The 15,378-nt window shown below is 41.8% G+C and overlaps 1 protein-coding gene across 1 annotated transcript in view; it reads left to right on the top strand.

The window, feature by feature from the left end:
- Positions 1–589: 589 nt before the first annotated feature.
- QRFPR (pyroglutamylated RFamide peptide receptor) overlaps positions 590–15,378 on the top strand; it is a 46,619-nt gene continuing 31,830 nt past the window's right edge. The window contains exon 1 of the mRNA XM_082726299.1: positions 590–1,309. Within this exon, the coding sequence (XP_082582425.1) occupies positions 970–1,309 (340 nt within the window). The 5' untranslated portion in view covers positions 590–969. The remainder of the gene's footprint in view (positions 1,310–15,378) is intronic.

Here is a 15,378-nt window from a genome sequence, read left to right on the forward strand (position 1 = left end):
GGTGGGAGGTGGGACTTGGTATGACTACAGACGTAGTAGGAGGAAGATCATTGTGGTGATAGAATCGTTTTCTCTCCTGGTTTTGGTGATGGTTACAGGAATCTACACTTGGGATAAAATGACATAGACTTTACACACACACTGTACCTATAACAAATTCCTGGGTTTGTGTTGGACCATAATTAAATAAGATATAATCAATGGGAGAAAGGGAGAAACTAGATAAGGGGTACGTGGGACCTGCCTGTACTATCCTTGCAATTTCCTGTGTGCTGTAATTATTATTGAAAATGCAGGAAAAAATTAAAATAATCCTATTTCGCCTTGGGTAGCTGTGGCGCCCATTACTTCGTCAGAGGAGAAGCCGTGAGACCGTAGGAACCCCAATACTCGGTTTTAAATATACGCATGACCTGGGGCAGAAGAAAGTCGCTGTGCAGCACAATGTGGTGAGCCAAAGAGGTGTTTTCCGGGCCCTGAGGATGTGGGAGGCGGCGTCCGCGCCCCTGAAGCTGGGAGGGGCGTGGCGCGCCACAGAGTTCCAGCCCCTCCCTCCGCCGCCCTTGGAGCCAGTGCGGTGCACCAGAAGGCTGGGGAGGCAGAAGCGCTGGGACTCTTGAGCGGCGTTCCAGCATTCCCCACCGCCCCAGCCCCTCACCTTAGAGAAGAGCAAGAGAACTTTCTTTGAACTGCGAACATTTTTGGTAAAGGGATAGTCTCCCAGGCTTTGACTTCCCGCCTCTTGATTGCGGTTTTGATCCCGCGCTGCTTTCCTTCTCCCGAACATCCTGGGGCGCAGCCGGAGTCCTTTAGCGCTCCAGAGTCTGGAACGGAGGCTGTCCTGGCCTCCCGAGTGTGCAGCGGCCGTCGGCCCCGTCTCCTCGCAGCCCCCACCCCGCCGCGCCTCCGTGCGCTTGTGGGGCGTTGGGTGGCCCGGCTGTAGCGGACGGCGCTCCGGGAGCACGCGATATGCAATCACTCAACATTACGCGCGAGCAGTTCTCCCGGCTACTGCGGGACCACAACTTGACCCGCGAGCAGTTCATCGCGCGGTATGGGCTGCGGCCCCTGGTCTACACCCCGGAGCTGCCCGGGCGCGCCAAGCTGGCCTTAGTGCTCACCGGAGTGCTCATCTTTGCTCTAGCACTCTTTGGCAATTCACTGGTGGTCTACGTAGTGACCCGCAGCAAAGCCATGCGCACGGTCACCAACATCTTTATCTGCTCCTTGGCGCTCAGCGACCTGCTCATCGCCTTCTTCTGCATCCCGGTCACCATGGTCCAGAACATCTCTGACACCTGGCGGGGGGGTGAGTCCACGTCCGCACCTTCTTCCCTAATCCCCCAGCCTTCCACGGGACTCTCCCCACCCCTTTGTTCCTTACATTTCTCTCTCTACCAAAAGAATCCAGAGCTCTTTCTTAGAACTTCCTCGCCTGCGCTCACTTGGAGAGTTTTTTGGTACTTGATTTCGGTGCAACGCTTCTCTTTGTCGTTTAACGACACAGGTTTCCTTGCATTGCCCGGAGGACCACGGGGAAAGGGAGGGAAAACTGAATGGGAAGAAATCCGAGAGGGAGACAAACCATGAGAAATTCTGGATCCCGGGAATCAAACTGAGGGATGGGGTGGGGGCCAGGTGGGAGGATGGATAACCGGGTGATGGGTATGAAGAAGGGCAGGTGTGGTGGTGAGAACTGGGTTGTTAAAAGCAACTAATGAGTCCTTGAACGCTACGTCAAAAACTAATGTACTATATGCCGGGTAATTGAACATAATAAAATAAAATTTTAAAAGACACAGGAAAATGCTAGGAAAAGTACAAGGCAGTGAGACGGGGAGTCACATTGCACACCAGTAATTTTTCCATTGCACACCAGCTCCTTTTTCTATAATTACCAGGATTTTTTTCAAGTAAAATAAAAATATTTCAAAAATAAAAATATCCATATCCACTCATCCTCCTAACTTACAGTCTCACTCCACAGATGCCTCTGTGGCTTCCAAACAGGTGTTTGTAGGTATTTGTACATCCAATTTATATAAGGACTTAAAACTAATTTTGTATATGTGTGTGTGTGTATAACATATTTATTATATATTATAATTGTTATGTAATTATATAGAATATATATTTAATATATCCCCTGCAAATGGATTATATATATATATATATAATACATATATAAATATATATTGTGTGTGTGTATAGTCATTTTTTTCAGATTGGATTAACAGAAGCAAGCAGGGAGTGTTAACACAGAAAACATATTCCCCGTCTTGACTGATAAAGAAGGAGACATTGATTCCTTCTCCTTCCTTTAAAGGGGAGTGGAAATGGTAGGGAAACCATTCAGAGTTATTGAGCTGGGATATCAGTGTAGAGGTTGAGAAACGCTCGACAGTGCACTTCCTTCCCCCAGGTAATCCAATCTTTCCAGATACACAGCTACAGAGCCTGCTCCAGTCCATAAGCAGTAATGCCTTCTGTTGTCACCTGTGTTTAGTGGTGTGTCTTGGAGATGAAGCTCTGGTTGTGCCCCCATTGTCATGGATGGGTGAATTCTTGAAACCACATCAAAATTCATAGAAAGTGGCTGCAAATACAGAGAATGTGACGGAAATTGATCATTATGCCTTCAAGCTCTGCCATTTCCATTCTTTTGCTACTTCCTTTTAATCTCATGGAGTTTCTTTTATCCTACCATTAACAAGTTGAGCTCTTCAGTTTCTTTCCCTGACATTTTTTCTTTATTACTTTACATCAGGTTTATCTTTAGTGCATCAAGAGGCTAAGATCTTTGATTCCCATCTCATCTACAATGTATTTCCAAAGTATTTCCAAAAATGCACTAACCATTAGAGAACATAGCACTGATGTGAGAGTGTCACATAATGCAGCAAGTGGCAAACCAACTTATGACTTACAGCCTTTCTTATGCACTCTGATGAAATCATTGTACTTGGACCTTTTAAAGTTGTCCTGTGCAACTAACCCCATAAAATTAATGGGGAAAATTTTGATCATCTCATAAACCTAGTTTTTTGAGAAAAGGGCATAAGAGTTTCGATTTCTACATGTTTGTGAAGGCAGATTTATGAAGCATATATGTATGTCTGGATGATTATAGCTCTGTTTGTTAAGGTGAACATAATTTAAAAAGTGGGATGCTATACTGGGAATCCAAAGACCTGGGTTCCTATTTTGGCTCTAATACATGTTGATTTAACACATCTGGGCCTCAGTTTTTTGATAAAATATTAGGAATTCTAGATGCTTGGAAGTGAAATGAGGCAGATGTTTAGCCTCTAAGCAAATTGGGAAATCATGCCTTGGGAAGACTACAGAGTAGATCTTCCTTCCCAAGGACTTTGGTGGATGGTGTGAAAGTTTTTCTTAAACTTTCTGTTTTCCTTGCTTCCTGGTTCATGGAGCACATTTCACTGTAGCTTCTAAATGCTGAAAAAGGGTAAGGCATTGTGCATGTATTTCACACTTTAGAGTGAGGACAAAGTGTATTAGTAAAAGTGCTTTGAAAAAATTGATTATATCATGAAAGTGTAAGGTATTCATTATGTTAAGAAATGTTTAATTTTAGGTAGCTTATGTTTATCTGGGACTAGATTTGTAGAATAAATATTCTTTTTAGACTCTTTTTTTAAATTTATTTTCATTTATTTGTCAGAGAGAGAGAGAACACACAGACAGACAGAGTGGCAGGCAGAGGCAGAGGGAGAAGCAGGCTCCCCGCTGAGCATGGAGCCCGATGTGGGACTCGATCCCGGGACACCGGGATCATGACCCGAGCCGAAGGCAGCCGCTTAACCAACTGAGCCACCCAGGCGTCCCTAGAATAAATATTCTTACAAATCAAGTAAGTAACACCAAAATTGAATATCATGGAAGAGGAAATAGTTTGCAGAGTTTCTGGAGGTAACAATGCAAACAGAATTAACTTGTCCTTTATAGGATAGGATAATAATTTTAAAGCTCCCTTGATAAATTAGCAAAAGAGCTTTCAACCCTGGGGATAAAAAACATTATTTGTTTATAAAAAAGTTTTAAAAACTAATTAAAAAAAGAGCTTTCAAGGGAAAGTAATTAATAGTTCAATGGTAATTCATAATATATTATTTTATAAGGCTATTGAGGACCTTCTTTAAGGCAAAGCATTCTACCTTGGTAATACAAAAAAAAAAAAAAAAAGGAATAAAGCTAATCTAATCCCTTTTTGGACCTCTGAAAGTAAGAAACGTCCTCAAATGAAAAAATACAGGATGTAATGGAACGGGATCCATTCTGCTGTGGGAGTATAAAAGTCAGGAAGGTTTCTCCAAAGAGGGGAATTTCGAGCCACTTACTGAAGAATGATTCAGATTGTTTTCAGCAGAGAAAGAAGGATGGAGTGTGTCCCAGGAACAGGGGTCAACCCAAAGTTTGGAGGAAAGAATGAAGGGGATGAAGTCCAAGAACACTGTGTAAGTCTTTTCAAGTATATAGTTTATATGTGAGAGATGGTGGGAAATGAGACAGAAAGGTAGGATAGTGCAACTGGGGAGGGAAAAGTATCAGTTATGCTAAACTTAAATATGATTACCCCTCAAATTCCTCCAGGGTGAAGGAGGAAATATAAAGGAAGCAGTGGGAACTACTAGGAGGCAACAGTGGCAGGACAAAGTCTCAGGACCTCCCTTAAAGGGGACAGGACCCCTGGAGGCAGGACTGTGTGCCCTGAATTGTCAAATCTTTTGTTGTTGCTGCTGTTACTGCCCTTTTTCTTCCTTTCTTTTCTTTCTTTCTTTTTTTTTTTTTTTAAATTCTAGAGAAGCTGGAAAAATGGAATTTTGGAATTTTATGATCTTGGCATTTAGTTCAAAATAAAATAAAATGCAGTTGGGTAAAAGAAAACCTCCCTGGGAGTTTGGCCACAAATAATTCATGGACCTCCAGTTTGTGACTTTTCTTCAAAGTCTCCCCCTCAAACATTTCTGACAGAGGTAGGGCTATAAATGACTATTTTCTTCTTCTTTTCCTAGTCCACTTATCTCCCTTGCTAGGGACCAACGTTGCCTGTTGAGTCAAAGCCTGCATTTGGACAAGATCTCCAGGTGATACATAAGCACATGAAAATTTGAGAAGCACCACTATGAGTAATGATTCTCAGACCTGGCTACACAGAGAACCTCCTGAGAAGCTTTAAAAATGTTTTGTGCCAACCTGTGTCCAAACTAGTTACATCTGACTCTCTGAAACCAGCTTGCTGGCTTAAAGAGACCATTGTGCATATCTCTACCCTGTTCCCCATTCAGAGTCATGTTATTGGCTTGAAATCAGTCATGACAGGAATATTTACATTGTGGATGACAGCAATAAAAACTGTCTTTAAAAAAAAAAACAACCGTACAGTTGTTTTCTAGCATACCACTGAGCAAAGACTTTGAGTTATCTTTGGTACAGTGATGGCATCATAAATGACAGATGCAACAAAGTGTATCCATAAACATTTAGCTTAAGAGAATTACACTCAATTTAGGAGATCTAAATTCAGCATCTAAGTGTTGATTAGCACTGAGGCAAGTGTATGTGCAATTCTTGTATATGTCTGGCATATGCCAACACTCTTTGACCCACTAGTTGATTTACTCCCACACTGCTCCCCAGAACATTCAACACAGAGCTAGCAGGAATGGGGGTTCTCTTCCCACAAGAACAGTAAATAGCATTTGTTTATGGTTTTTTAAAATCACTAATATGAGGATGGGGCTGTGTTGTTATAGCAATTAGGAGTCAGGCTTTGGAAGATCTGTGTGCATTCTACTTACAAATCTATCTGATCAAACTCTAGCAGTCAACTTGCCCATTGTACTCTTGGGGCCATGGAATTTACCTCTCGTTAAGTGCAATCTGTTCTTCCTCATTTTGTCTCTTTTTTCCTCCTCCTTTAATCTCTTGCTTTGAAATATATACATGCTCCTCCAAATTCACTGTCTGATTATGTTTTTTTTTCAACTAAATTCCACAAAATAGATTTTGCTTCTCAACAATGCTCCAGAACACTTTTCTCTTTCTTTATATTCTACCCTTTGATGGTTTTTGTAATTCCTCTTAGTTTTTGAGTGTGTGTCCACTGAAGCCTAGCATGCGATTTCATCTTTCATCACCCATTTCTGCATAGAGGTTCCAACCAGGACTCTCCTTTCTTTGCTGATAATTCTGAAATCAGTATCTAATATCTTAAGCCCTAATCCCCCTGATCTGAGACTGGGCATTTACACACAGATCTCTTATTAGCATCCAACATTATCTCACCCTACCTAGGGTCTAAACTATTATCATTAATAGTCTGAGTCATTTTTGTATTCAGCATTTTCCGGGTATCTGTTGTTTGCGCTGGGATATTAAAGGTGTAGAGAAAGCTGAGTCCTTAGGGAATTGCCAGGTTTCAGTTAGAGCAAGACAGGGAGTGTGGCACTCAAAGAAAAAATGGAGAAGGCAGGGGATTTTGTTGTCAGAGTTTCAGAGTGCACTGTGGAAAAAGCACAGGGGAAGTGTTGGGGAACTGGAGGCTTGGATCAGAATGGGAATGTTTAGAGCCTCGATTGGGTTCAGGGGCAAGGGATAGTCTAGGAGAACGAGACTCATGGTGACTCAGGTAAATGTGAATTTACAAAATACGGGAGGATTAATTCTGAAGAATTCCCAGAAAGAGGCAGAACATCAGATCTCATTCTAGCCTCTTTATTGCTCTCAGCATTAATGAATTGAGGTGGGGAAGGGCTTGTTGGCCTTGTGGGAGCCACAGGACTCTGCCTGCTTTTATCCTGTTGTGAGTAGGGTCACAGTCAGAGGAAGGGAAGATCTCCCCAGGTGCATCCAGAGCTCTCTGCACTTCCCTGCGATCCTGCTGTGGGCACTGAAAAGAATTTTCTAAGGATGACTGGTAAATTGACTAAAAGCAATTACAGAAAAGGAGTTCCCAAAATAGCCTAAGTAATGGCAGCCTCACTGGGAAAAGGGCACTTTCGCATCTACTTACTATACCTGAAGACTGCTTGCTTGGGTAAAAAAATGCAAAAACTCATTTTCTCAGCGGCTGATAGGAAAATTCTGCCTAGAGCGGTGGCTCTCAGTCTTGCTAACACATAGAATCGCTCAGGGAGTTTTTAAAATGATGCTTGGTTTCTACCCTGGGAGATTCTGATTTAATTGGTCTGAGCACCCAGGTATTGGATTTTCAGAAGTACCCCAATAACATAATTTGTAGCCAAGGCTGAGAATCACTAATGTAGAACAAATGCTGACAATACCAAGACGTGGGCTGTTGTGAAGATGAAAAGAAATAAAGGAGGCCAGGTGCTTCCGTAGCACAGCGCCGGCCACATACCCCAGCGCAAGGTTGCTCTACAGTGTAGGGGAAAAAATCGCCATCGGAGTTACAGTGCTTGGAAAATCAACATATAAGTTGTATAAAATGAAGCTTGACATGGAACTTGGAGGTGATTTTCCCATTATACTCATCAATTACGTCTCTACACAAGCCCTAAAGTTTTTTGGAGTCTTTTGACGTGGATTTAGAAAGAAGCCGAAAATGATTAAAATTTTGGGATACCTGACATATGACAAAAGACTGAAAGAATTATTCTCTCATCTGGAGAATAAAACTCTAGTTTTATTTTTTTTTTTAAGATTTTATTTATTTGACAGAGATCACAAGTAGGCAGAGAGGCAGGCAGAGAGAGAGGAGGAAGCAGGCTCCCTGCTGAGCAGAGAGCCAGATGCGGGGCTCCATCCAAGGACCCTCTGCCCAAGGCAGAGACTTTAACCCACTGAGCCACCTAGGTGCCCCAAAACTCTAGTTTTAAATGAGCACACCGCCACAGCAAGGTTTTCAGTGCGAGTTACCCAGAGCCTTGGTGGCTGGTGTGCGCAGGTGTGGAGCAGGCAGGCTCCCAGGCTTCACCAAAACAGCTCCCTTCTTTCTTTTTAATAAATAGGATTTTCCATTAGATTTCATATTTATAGAAAAGGATTTTACTGGAATGAAGATTGAAGGGAAGAAGGGTAGGAAAGAAAAAAAACACTCACTGTACACCACACAAAAATTTAGGTGGGGGGCACCTGAATGGCTTCCTTGGTTGAGTGTCCAACTCTTGATTTTGGCTCAGGTCATGATCTCAGGGTCATGAAATTGAGTCCCACTGAGCATGGAGTCTGCTTAAGAATCTCTCTCCCTCTGCCCCTTCCTTGGCTCTCATGTTCTTTCTCTAAATAAAGAAATAAAATCTTTTAAAAAATCAGGTGAGTTTTTAGAGATTTCAACCTGATAAATTCTGAAATCGGTTATTAAAGGAAGTTGTTGGGGTGCCTGGTGGCTCAGTCGAAGTGTCTGCCTCTGGCTCTGGTCATGATCCTGGGTTCAAACCACCCCCCAACTACTATCCTCCTCATCTGGTCCCTGCTCAGCGGGGAGTCTGCTTCTTCCTCTCCTTGTGCACACTCTCTGTCTCTGTCATGCTTGCTCAAATAAATAAATTTTAAAAAATTTTTAAAAAGGAGGTTGTTGAATTATGTGGTGAAAAGATCTTAATTTGGGGGGCCAGCTCAGAGCAGAGGGATTAGACTGGCACATCTTCAGGTCTACTTTATTTTTTGATTAGTGATTGGAAAATATCACTTACGATAATAATTTTCTCTTTTCTATAACATTTTAGAAACCTCAGAGTTCCTGGGGGAAACTAAATATGGTGAAACTGATGTAAAATCAATAATATCATGAGCCTTTAAAAAACAACAAAAAACTTTAAACAGGAATGATAAAAGCTGCTGACAAAGAGTAGACTCACTGAAGTGAAGAAGTATAAAAAAATAAAAGAAGTAAATCGAAGAGAAGACCCAACGACAGTAGTTTGGAAGTCAAATCAAAAATTGTGCCATAGGGCCAGCCTCTGGGTGGTCTCCTCATGAATCAGTTATGTGCACACTTTAAGAAGAAAAGATGCCAGGGTCAAGAAATTTACTAAGTTTTCTCAGGAGGCTGGAAGGTGGTCCTGTCAGCAATGGGATTTGTATGAGTCTCTCTACCTAGGACAACAATATTTTACAGTTAAAATAAGGACACAAAGAATTTGGCAATGAGAAAATTTGAAAAATTTTATTGTGTACTTAGAAAGCATTAAAAAAAAAAATTCCCTTTTCCAATTGCTTTCCTAGAACATACCTTAGCATGTTCTTTGACCAGTGATTGGTTTATTAAGATTCTTGTCTGCAAACAGAGAAGCCTGTCTAAAACTAACTTAAGTAAAGGTGAGGGGGGATATTCTGTCTCATGAAACTGAAAAACTGAGGATTAGGTCCAGCTTCAGGCATAGCTGAATCTAGATCTCCCAACAGTGACTCCAGGGCTCTGCATTCTCCCCGTCTGTGCCCAGCCTCACTTCCTTCTGTAGTGCAGTTTCATTCTTGGGTTATTGCTGTCAAGTATTATGAAAGGTGGTCCTGGAACTATTGGCTCATGTTTTCTTTAAAACTCCCCATTTCAGGGGTGCCTGGTGGCTCAGTCGGTTAAGCATCCAAATCTTGGTTTTCGCGCAGGTCATGAACTCAAGGTTCTGGGATCGAGCCCCATGTCCATCTCCACACTCAGCACGGAGTTTGTTTGAGATGTTCTCTCCTTCTCCTTCTGCCCTTTCCCCTTCTCTCTCTTTCTCTAAAATGAATAAATAAACCTTTCTTAAAAAGAACTCCCTGGGGGCGCCTGAGTGGCTCAGTGGGTTAAAGCCTCTGCCTTCGGCTCAGGTCATGGTCCCAGGGTTCTGGGATCAAGCCCCGCATTGGGCTTTCTGCTCAGCAGGGAGCCTGCTTCCTCCTCTCTCTCTGCCTGCCTCTCTGTCTACTTGTGATCTCTAGTCTGTCAAATAAATAAATAAAATCTTAAAAAAAAAAACTCCCTGTTTTAACCCAAATGTGTATTCATAGGTAATTTTGTTGTTTCATTTCCTATATTAAAATTAAGGATTGGTTTCTAATGATTAATTCTGAAGTACTCAAGTGTTTAGTGTTTTTATCTACCTAGGCAAAACTAGATTTGCTCTTCGTGTGGCTGTGTTCTGAGAATATACATCATCTATAGTACCAGAAAGATTGCAGATTATTAAGGACTAGTGGAATACTCCTTATAATATCATGTGTTCTCATAACCTGGGAGGGATAAAAGAGATAGTTTGGTGCAATGAAAATGAATATACACTCTAGAATGGACAATATTGGGTTCTAATACTGTTGCACCATTTATGACCCATAGGTTACTAAATTAGCTATTAACTACACTTCCTTGTATTGTTTGCCCCTATTAGGAGACCAAGAGAAATTATAAAATTATATATGGTGTTGCCTCCCAGTGGCCAATGCAGCAGCAGAAACTACAACAAAGATGCAAGATTTACATCATGCTGTAGTTTATCAAAAATATTAATGGGTACCCAGTTCTTATGATTTCCTATTATATTTCAGTATGAAGTATGCAGTATTTACACATTTCCAGCTATAAAACCTTTCATCTAAAAACCTTGAAACAGGGACGCCTGGGTGGCTCACTTGGTTAGGCAGCTGCTTTTAGCTCGGGTCGTGATCCCAGCGTCCTGGGATTGAGTCCCACATCGGGCTCCTTGCTCAGCAGGGAGCCTGCTTCTCTCTCTGTCTCTTCCTGCCACTCTGTACGCATGTGCTTGCTCTCTCTCTCTCTGACAAATAAATAAATAAAATCTTTTAAAAAATAAATAAAAAACTTGAAATATGCATGCATTCAATGCATGTTAAAAAATATAGTGAAAAAAACTCTTGTAAAATTGAGAGGCATTTAATATTTGCAGGTCGGCAAACACCGTGTTTCACCTTGGAACAGTTGTTTTATTTCTCTTTTTATGGTTTCCCCATTTGTAAATTTGGGAAAAGCTATGCCTACCTTATGAGGCTGCTGGGAGAATGAATGACGCTGTATGTAAAGGCTCTGGCACTTGGTGGGTAGCCTATAGAAGGAAGCAGATTGTCGTTTACAGCTGCGAAGTATTTCTATTTAAAATGTTAGGCGTGTTTGTATGTACAGGATGACAGAGATAAAAAAAACTGTAATTGTAATATTAATTTATCAAAGACATATGTATGCATTTATATGAAACCACTATAAATAACCCTGTCCATATAATTTATTTTTGTTAATAAAGTCTTTAATAACTGTCATGAAAATATTTACTCCTATCCTCAATGAAAATTCAAACTAATCATTTGTACTCAGAAAACAGAAAAGAGTATTTGCTTTCTTTTATTTTACAAGCAATTATACATCCCGAAAAGGGGCTGAAGTGGTCAAAGATTTGTTGAGGCTGTTATAGATTCTGTAGTTGCTTGCCAGGCTCGGGGTTTTTCCCAGGACACTGCAGACTAGGAGGCACAAGGTTACCACCTTAGTATTAAAACAGAGCCGTCCCACTGACCCCTGCCCTGGTCTTGTAATGCAGCTCCTTTTGCCACACTCCTCATCCCTCTCCCCCCAGGCGAACCTCAGCGGCCAGTTACCTTGTGAACATTATTGCTGCCTGGTTCATGGCCTGAAAAAGGCTCATGACGGCTCCTCAGTGTGGCCATGACAGTCGGGGTGCAACGGTGACATCAGTTCCATGACTGCTGTCCTTTGACGGCTCTAGAGTGCTGGCAAAGATTGTTGGGATCTGGGCAATTCTGACTGCCAGAGCCTCACTTGCACTGCAGAGAAATGGAAATAATAATATCAAAATGACCACCAAACTCCTAGGGCTCACTATGTGAGAAGTATATTATCATCCCTGTTTTACAGAGGAGAAAAGGAGGCACAAAAAGATGGGGTTAGTACACCAGTTATCTCTTTCTCATTGCAAATTAGTCAAACCCTTGTAGATTAAAGAAACCACTGTTTTGTTTTTGTTTTTGCTCCTTATTCAGTGTCAGTGGCTTAGCCATTTGGCTTGTCTCTGCTGGGCAGTTCTTCTGCTAGTCTCCCCTGAGAGCACTCACAAGACGATGATGTTCTTCTGGAAACCTGATGGAGGCTCACCACTTTATGACCTCAGCAGGGAGGGGCTATCTCTGTCCCATGTGGCTCCCTTCTTCAGCAGGATAGTCCACAATTCTTTAGGTGGAAGCAACGTGTTCCAAAAGAGTGAGAGAAGAAGCTTCAAAATCTCTCGCCCAGGACTGGAAGTTGCACCAGTGTCCCTTCTGTGATTAAAGCAAATCACACCATCAGTGGGGAAGGAGTCTCTCCACTTGGCAAAGTCACATTGATGGGGGCTGGGGAAGCTTGCAGATAGTGACAGGGGAAATTGGAGCCTTTTTTTTTTTTTTTTAATTAATCTATCACATTTAGGACAGTGCTCATGCTCATATAAATAGGAAGTGCTACTGCCAGGACTTGAGGGCAAGAGCTATGGTTCTGTGTCGGGTTTTTCACCACAGCAGGTCTGCTGGAATAGGGCATGATTGTCCTTTCTGCAATGCCTTGTCTCACCCCCTGCTTTTGCCCCGTATGTGCACAGTGCTGCCTGCACAGTTAGACCGCAGATATTTATTTCTGGGACCTGGAGGACAAAGTTATGAAATGAAAAGTTGTTCTGGTCTTTTCCCCCAAAACCTTCCTGAGAATGGATTCCTCTTCATTGACTCTTAGTGGCTCTGGCCACCTGTCTACTGACGCTTGCAAAGTTAGCACACACCTATTCACAGAAGTCCATATTGACTCAGGTTTAGAAGTCCTGTCAAGCGAGTCTACAGACTGAGCAACATGCTTGGCTTTTTAAAACTTTTCCTTTACTGCATCATTTATAAACACTGAAGAATTTATTTTTATTAGGAGGAATTTTATTGGGTCAAAATCTAATCTAAGTATCAATATAAACCTGATCCAAGCAGTGATTTCCTCAGCGGGTCTGAGGAAAAGACAGTGAAAATGTATTTTACAAGGACAGTTTTATTTAAAAAAAAAAAAAAGGCAGGGTGATGAAACCTTGGAGATTGGTAAGACATAATGAAATAAAACTTGACTTTGGGCAAGATATAGGTCTTGTTAAAATTTTATATTACCTATAAATAAATCCTTAGGTATAAAATACACATCTTCACACTGTGTTTGCAAGATGCAAAAACAGCTGGTTAATTCAGTGATCACTCTTTTCAAATTAGATTTTCAGTATTGAGGAAATAATAGATGTGAATTTTATGACTTTGAAGATACAATCTGTGTGTCTGTTTTTGTCTCCTCCACTAGAATATAAGCTCCATAAGGTTAAAGACTTGATCTCTCTTGTATATCCACCACTTAATTGCATAGCTATTGCTAGGTTATATGGTAGGTTCTTAATAAGTATTTTTTGAGTTATTAACGTTTATCACCTTATTTGACATTATACTAATATTTGAGGCTTTTAAGAAATCAGTTGTATACATTTTTGTGACACACTGAAGAATGAGATTGTATTTATCTTCATGTCTGCTTTTTTGGTTGCAAGGAACAAAGATTCAACTTACCTCAAGCAATTGGAGCTATGGCAAGCCTGTTTTGTAGCAGTGAGGAAGAGGGGGCTCTCTTGAATTTCAGGACAGTAACAGGTCGGTCTCATGGAAATTGAAGGGGAATCTGAAGCAGCAGCTGTGTGGAGCTCAACATGAAGAATCCATGAATCTCCAGGGCTCGGCCATAAATACGACTTTGCTCCACTCCCCCAGTGGACAAAGGCTTGTTTATTCAGTCTGATTGCTTTTTACTGCCATAGATTCAGTCGTTCAGTTTGTTCAATCTTTCTCCTATCCTATATCTTCCACCTTCTGCTTTACACTCTTGGACAGCCAAATAAATCCTAACACTCCAACTGTCAAATTCAAAGAGGCTTAGTTCAGTGACCAACACTAGTGTAAAATAATTTTGATCTTTACTTATATGTCTCAGAGAAATTTTAAAAGATTTTAATTCATTTCTCGCAAGACTCTCTCTTAAAACCCCATTCTTCCATTTCATTCAGGTCTTTACTATTACACTTAATAGTGTTCCACAGAACTTTTTTCACCTTGCAAAGATCACATGTCCTTTCAGGCCACCCCAGACAGTAGACACAATGTTGCCCCACTAGTATTAATACAAAGCTGCCACTGACTCACACCCTCATCTTGTAAGGCTGGACTTCAAGGTCTCTCAACTTCCCCATCCCACCCCAAGGAAACCTCCGTTGACTACGAACTTATGCTTCAGTTCCTTGTGGACATTCTTTAAAAAAAAAAAAAAGATTTTATTTATTGATTTGACAAACAGAGATCACAAGTAGGCAGAGAGGCAGGCAGAGAGAGAGGAGGAAGCAGTCTTCCAGCTGAGCAGAGAGCCCAATGCAGGGCTCAATCCCAGGACCTTGAGATCATGACCTGAGCTGAAGGCAGAGGATTTAACCCACTGAGCCACCCAGGCGCCCCCTTGTGGACATTCTTACTGCCTCCTTCTTTCCCTCCATCCTCATCAGTCTATCTCCCCTTCTCTCTTTGTCTCTCTCCCTCCACATCCCACCTTTTCTCTCTCTCTCTTTAAATCTCAGTCTTATTTATGCAAATTTCCCATCCTGATACCTGACCCAAATTATTCCACACGCTCTGGTTAGTAAAATGGCCCAGAGAGGGAACTATCCAGCAGGCATGTCTTTTAGTTAAGGAGAGAAGGAAAGAATGGAGCAGAGAAAGAAGCTAGGAAATCTCATACACTGATTTTATCCCTGTTTTATTTGTTTGTCTTTCGATTTTTTACTTTCTCATAACCCTTGTAGCCCCCACTCTTACTAATTTTCTTTTTCTGAAGAAAAGATTCACAGCAGCCATACTCTCAGTTTTGAAGAGGATAAAAACACTTTCTTGATATGTTAAAAATCGAATAGAAACAGAAAGAAGAAAAGGGCAATCTACACATAGATGAGGGCAATAGTGAACAGTAAGGAAAGTAAGACAGAATTACATCAAATTGGGTACTTAGAACATCCAACCTCATCAGCTAGGGAAGCCCCCTGAAGACAGTCACGTTGGAGTCTGGATTGAGAGGCCTGGGCGGAGCGTCCTCCCCTCTGGTGAGACTTCCAACTGACTATCCCCAAAAGGGCCGTGTTTATGGGGCAAATGAAGGTGAACATTTGTTTGCCTGTGTGCTGTTTAGAGTGGCTGCATTTCTGTATTACCATGTCTTTACTTCTTCAAGGAGCCTGGGTTCGGTGTGCAGATCCCATTCTGCGGGGACAGGCCAGCTTGGAGCCAGAGGGCGTATTAGGCAAGAATTACAGCTCTCAGCATCCAGACTAGGAGGGCCATTTCTGACCTGGAGGC

This window comes from Mustela nivalis (assembly GCF_964662115.1).
Source record: "Mustela nivalis genome assembly, chromosome: 4".
Classification (NCBI taxonomy): domain Eukaryota; kingdom Metazoa; phylum Chordata; class Mammalia; order Carnivora; family Mustelidae; genus Mustela; species Mustela nivalis.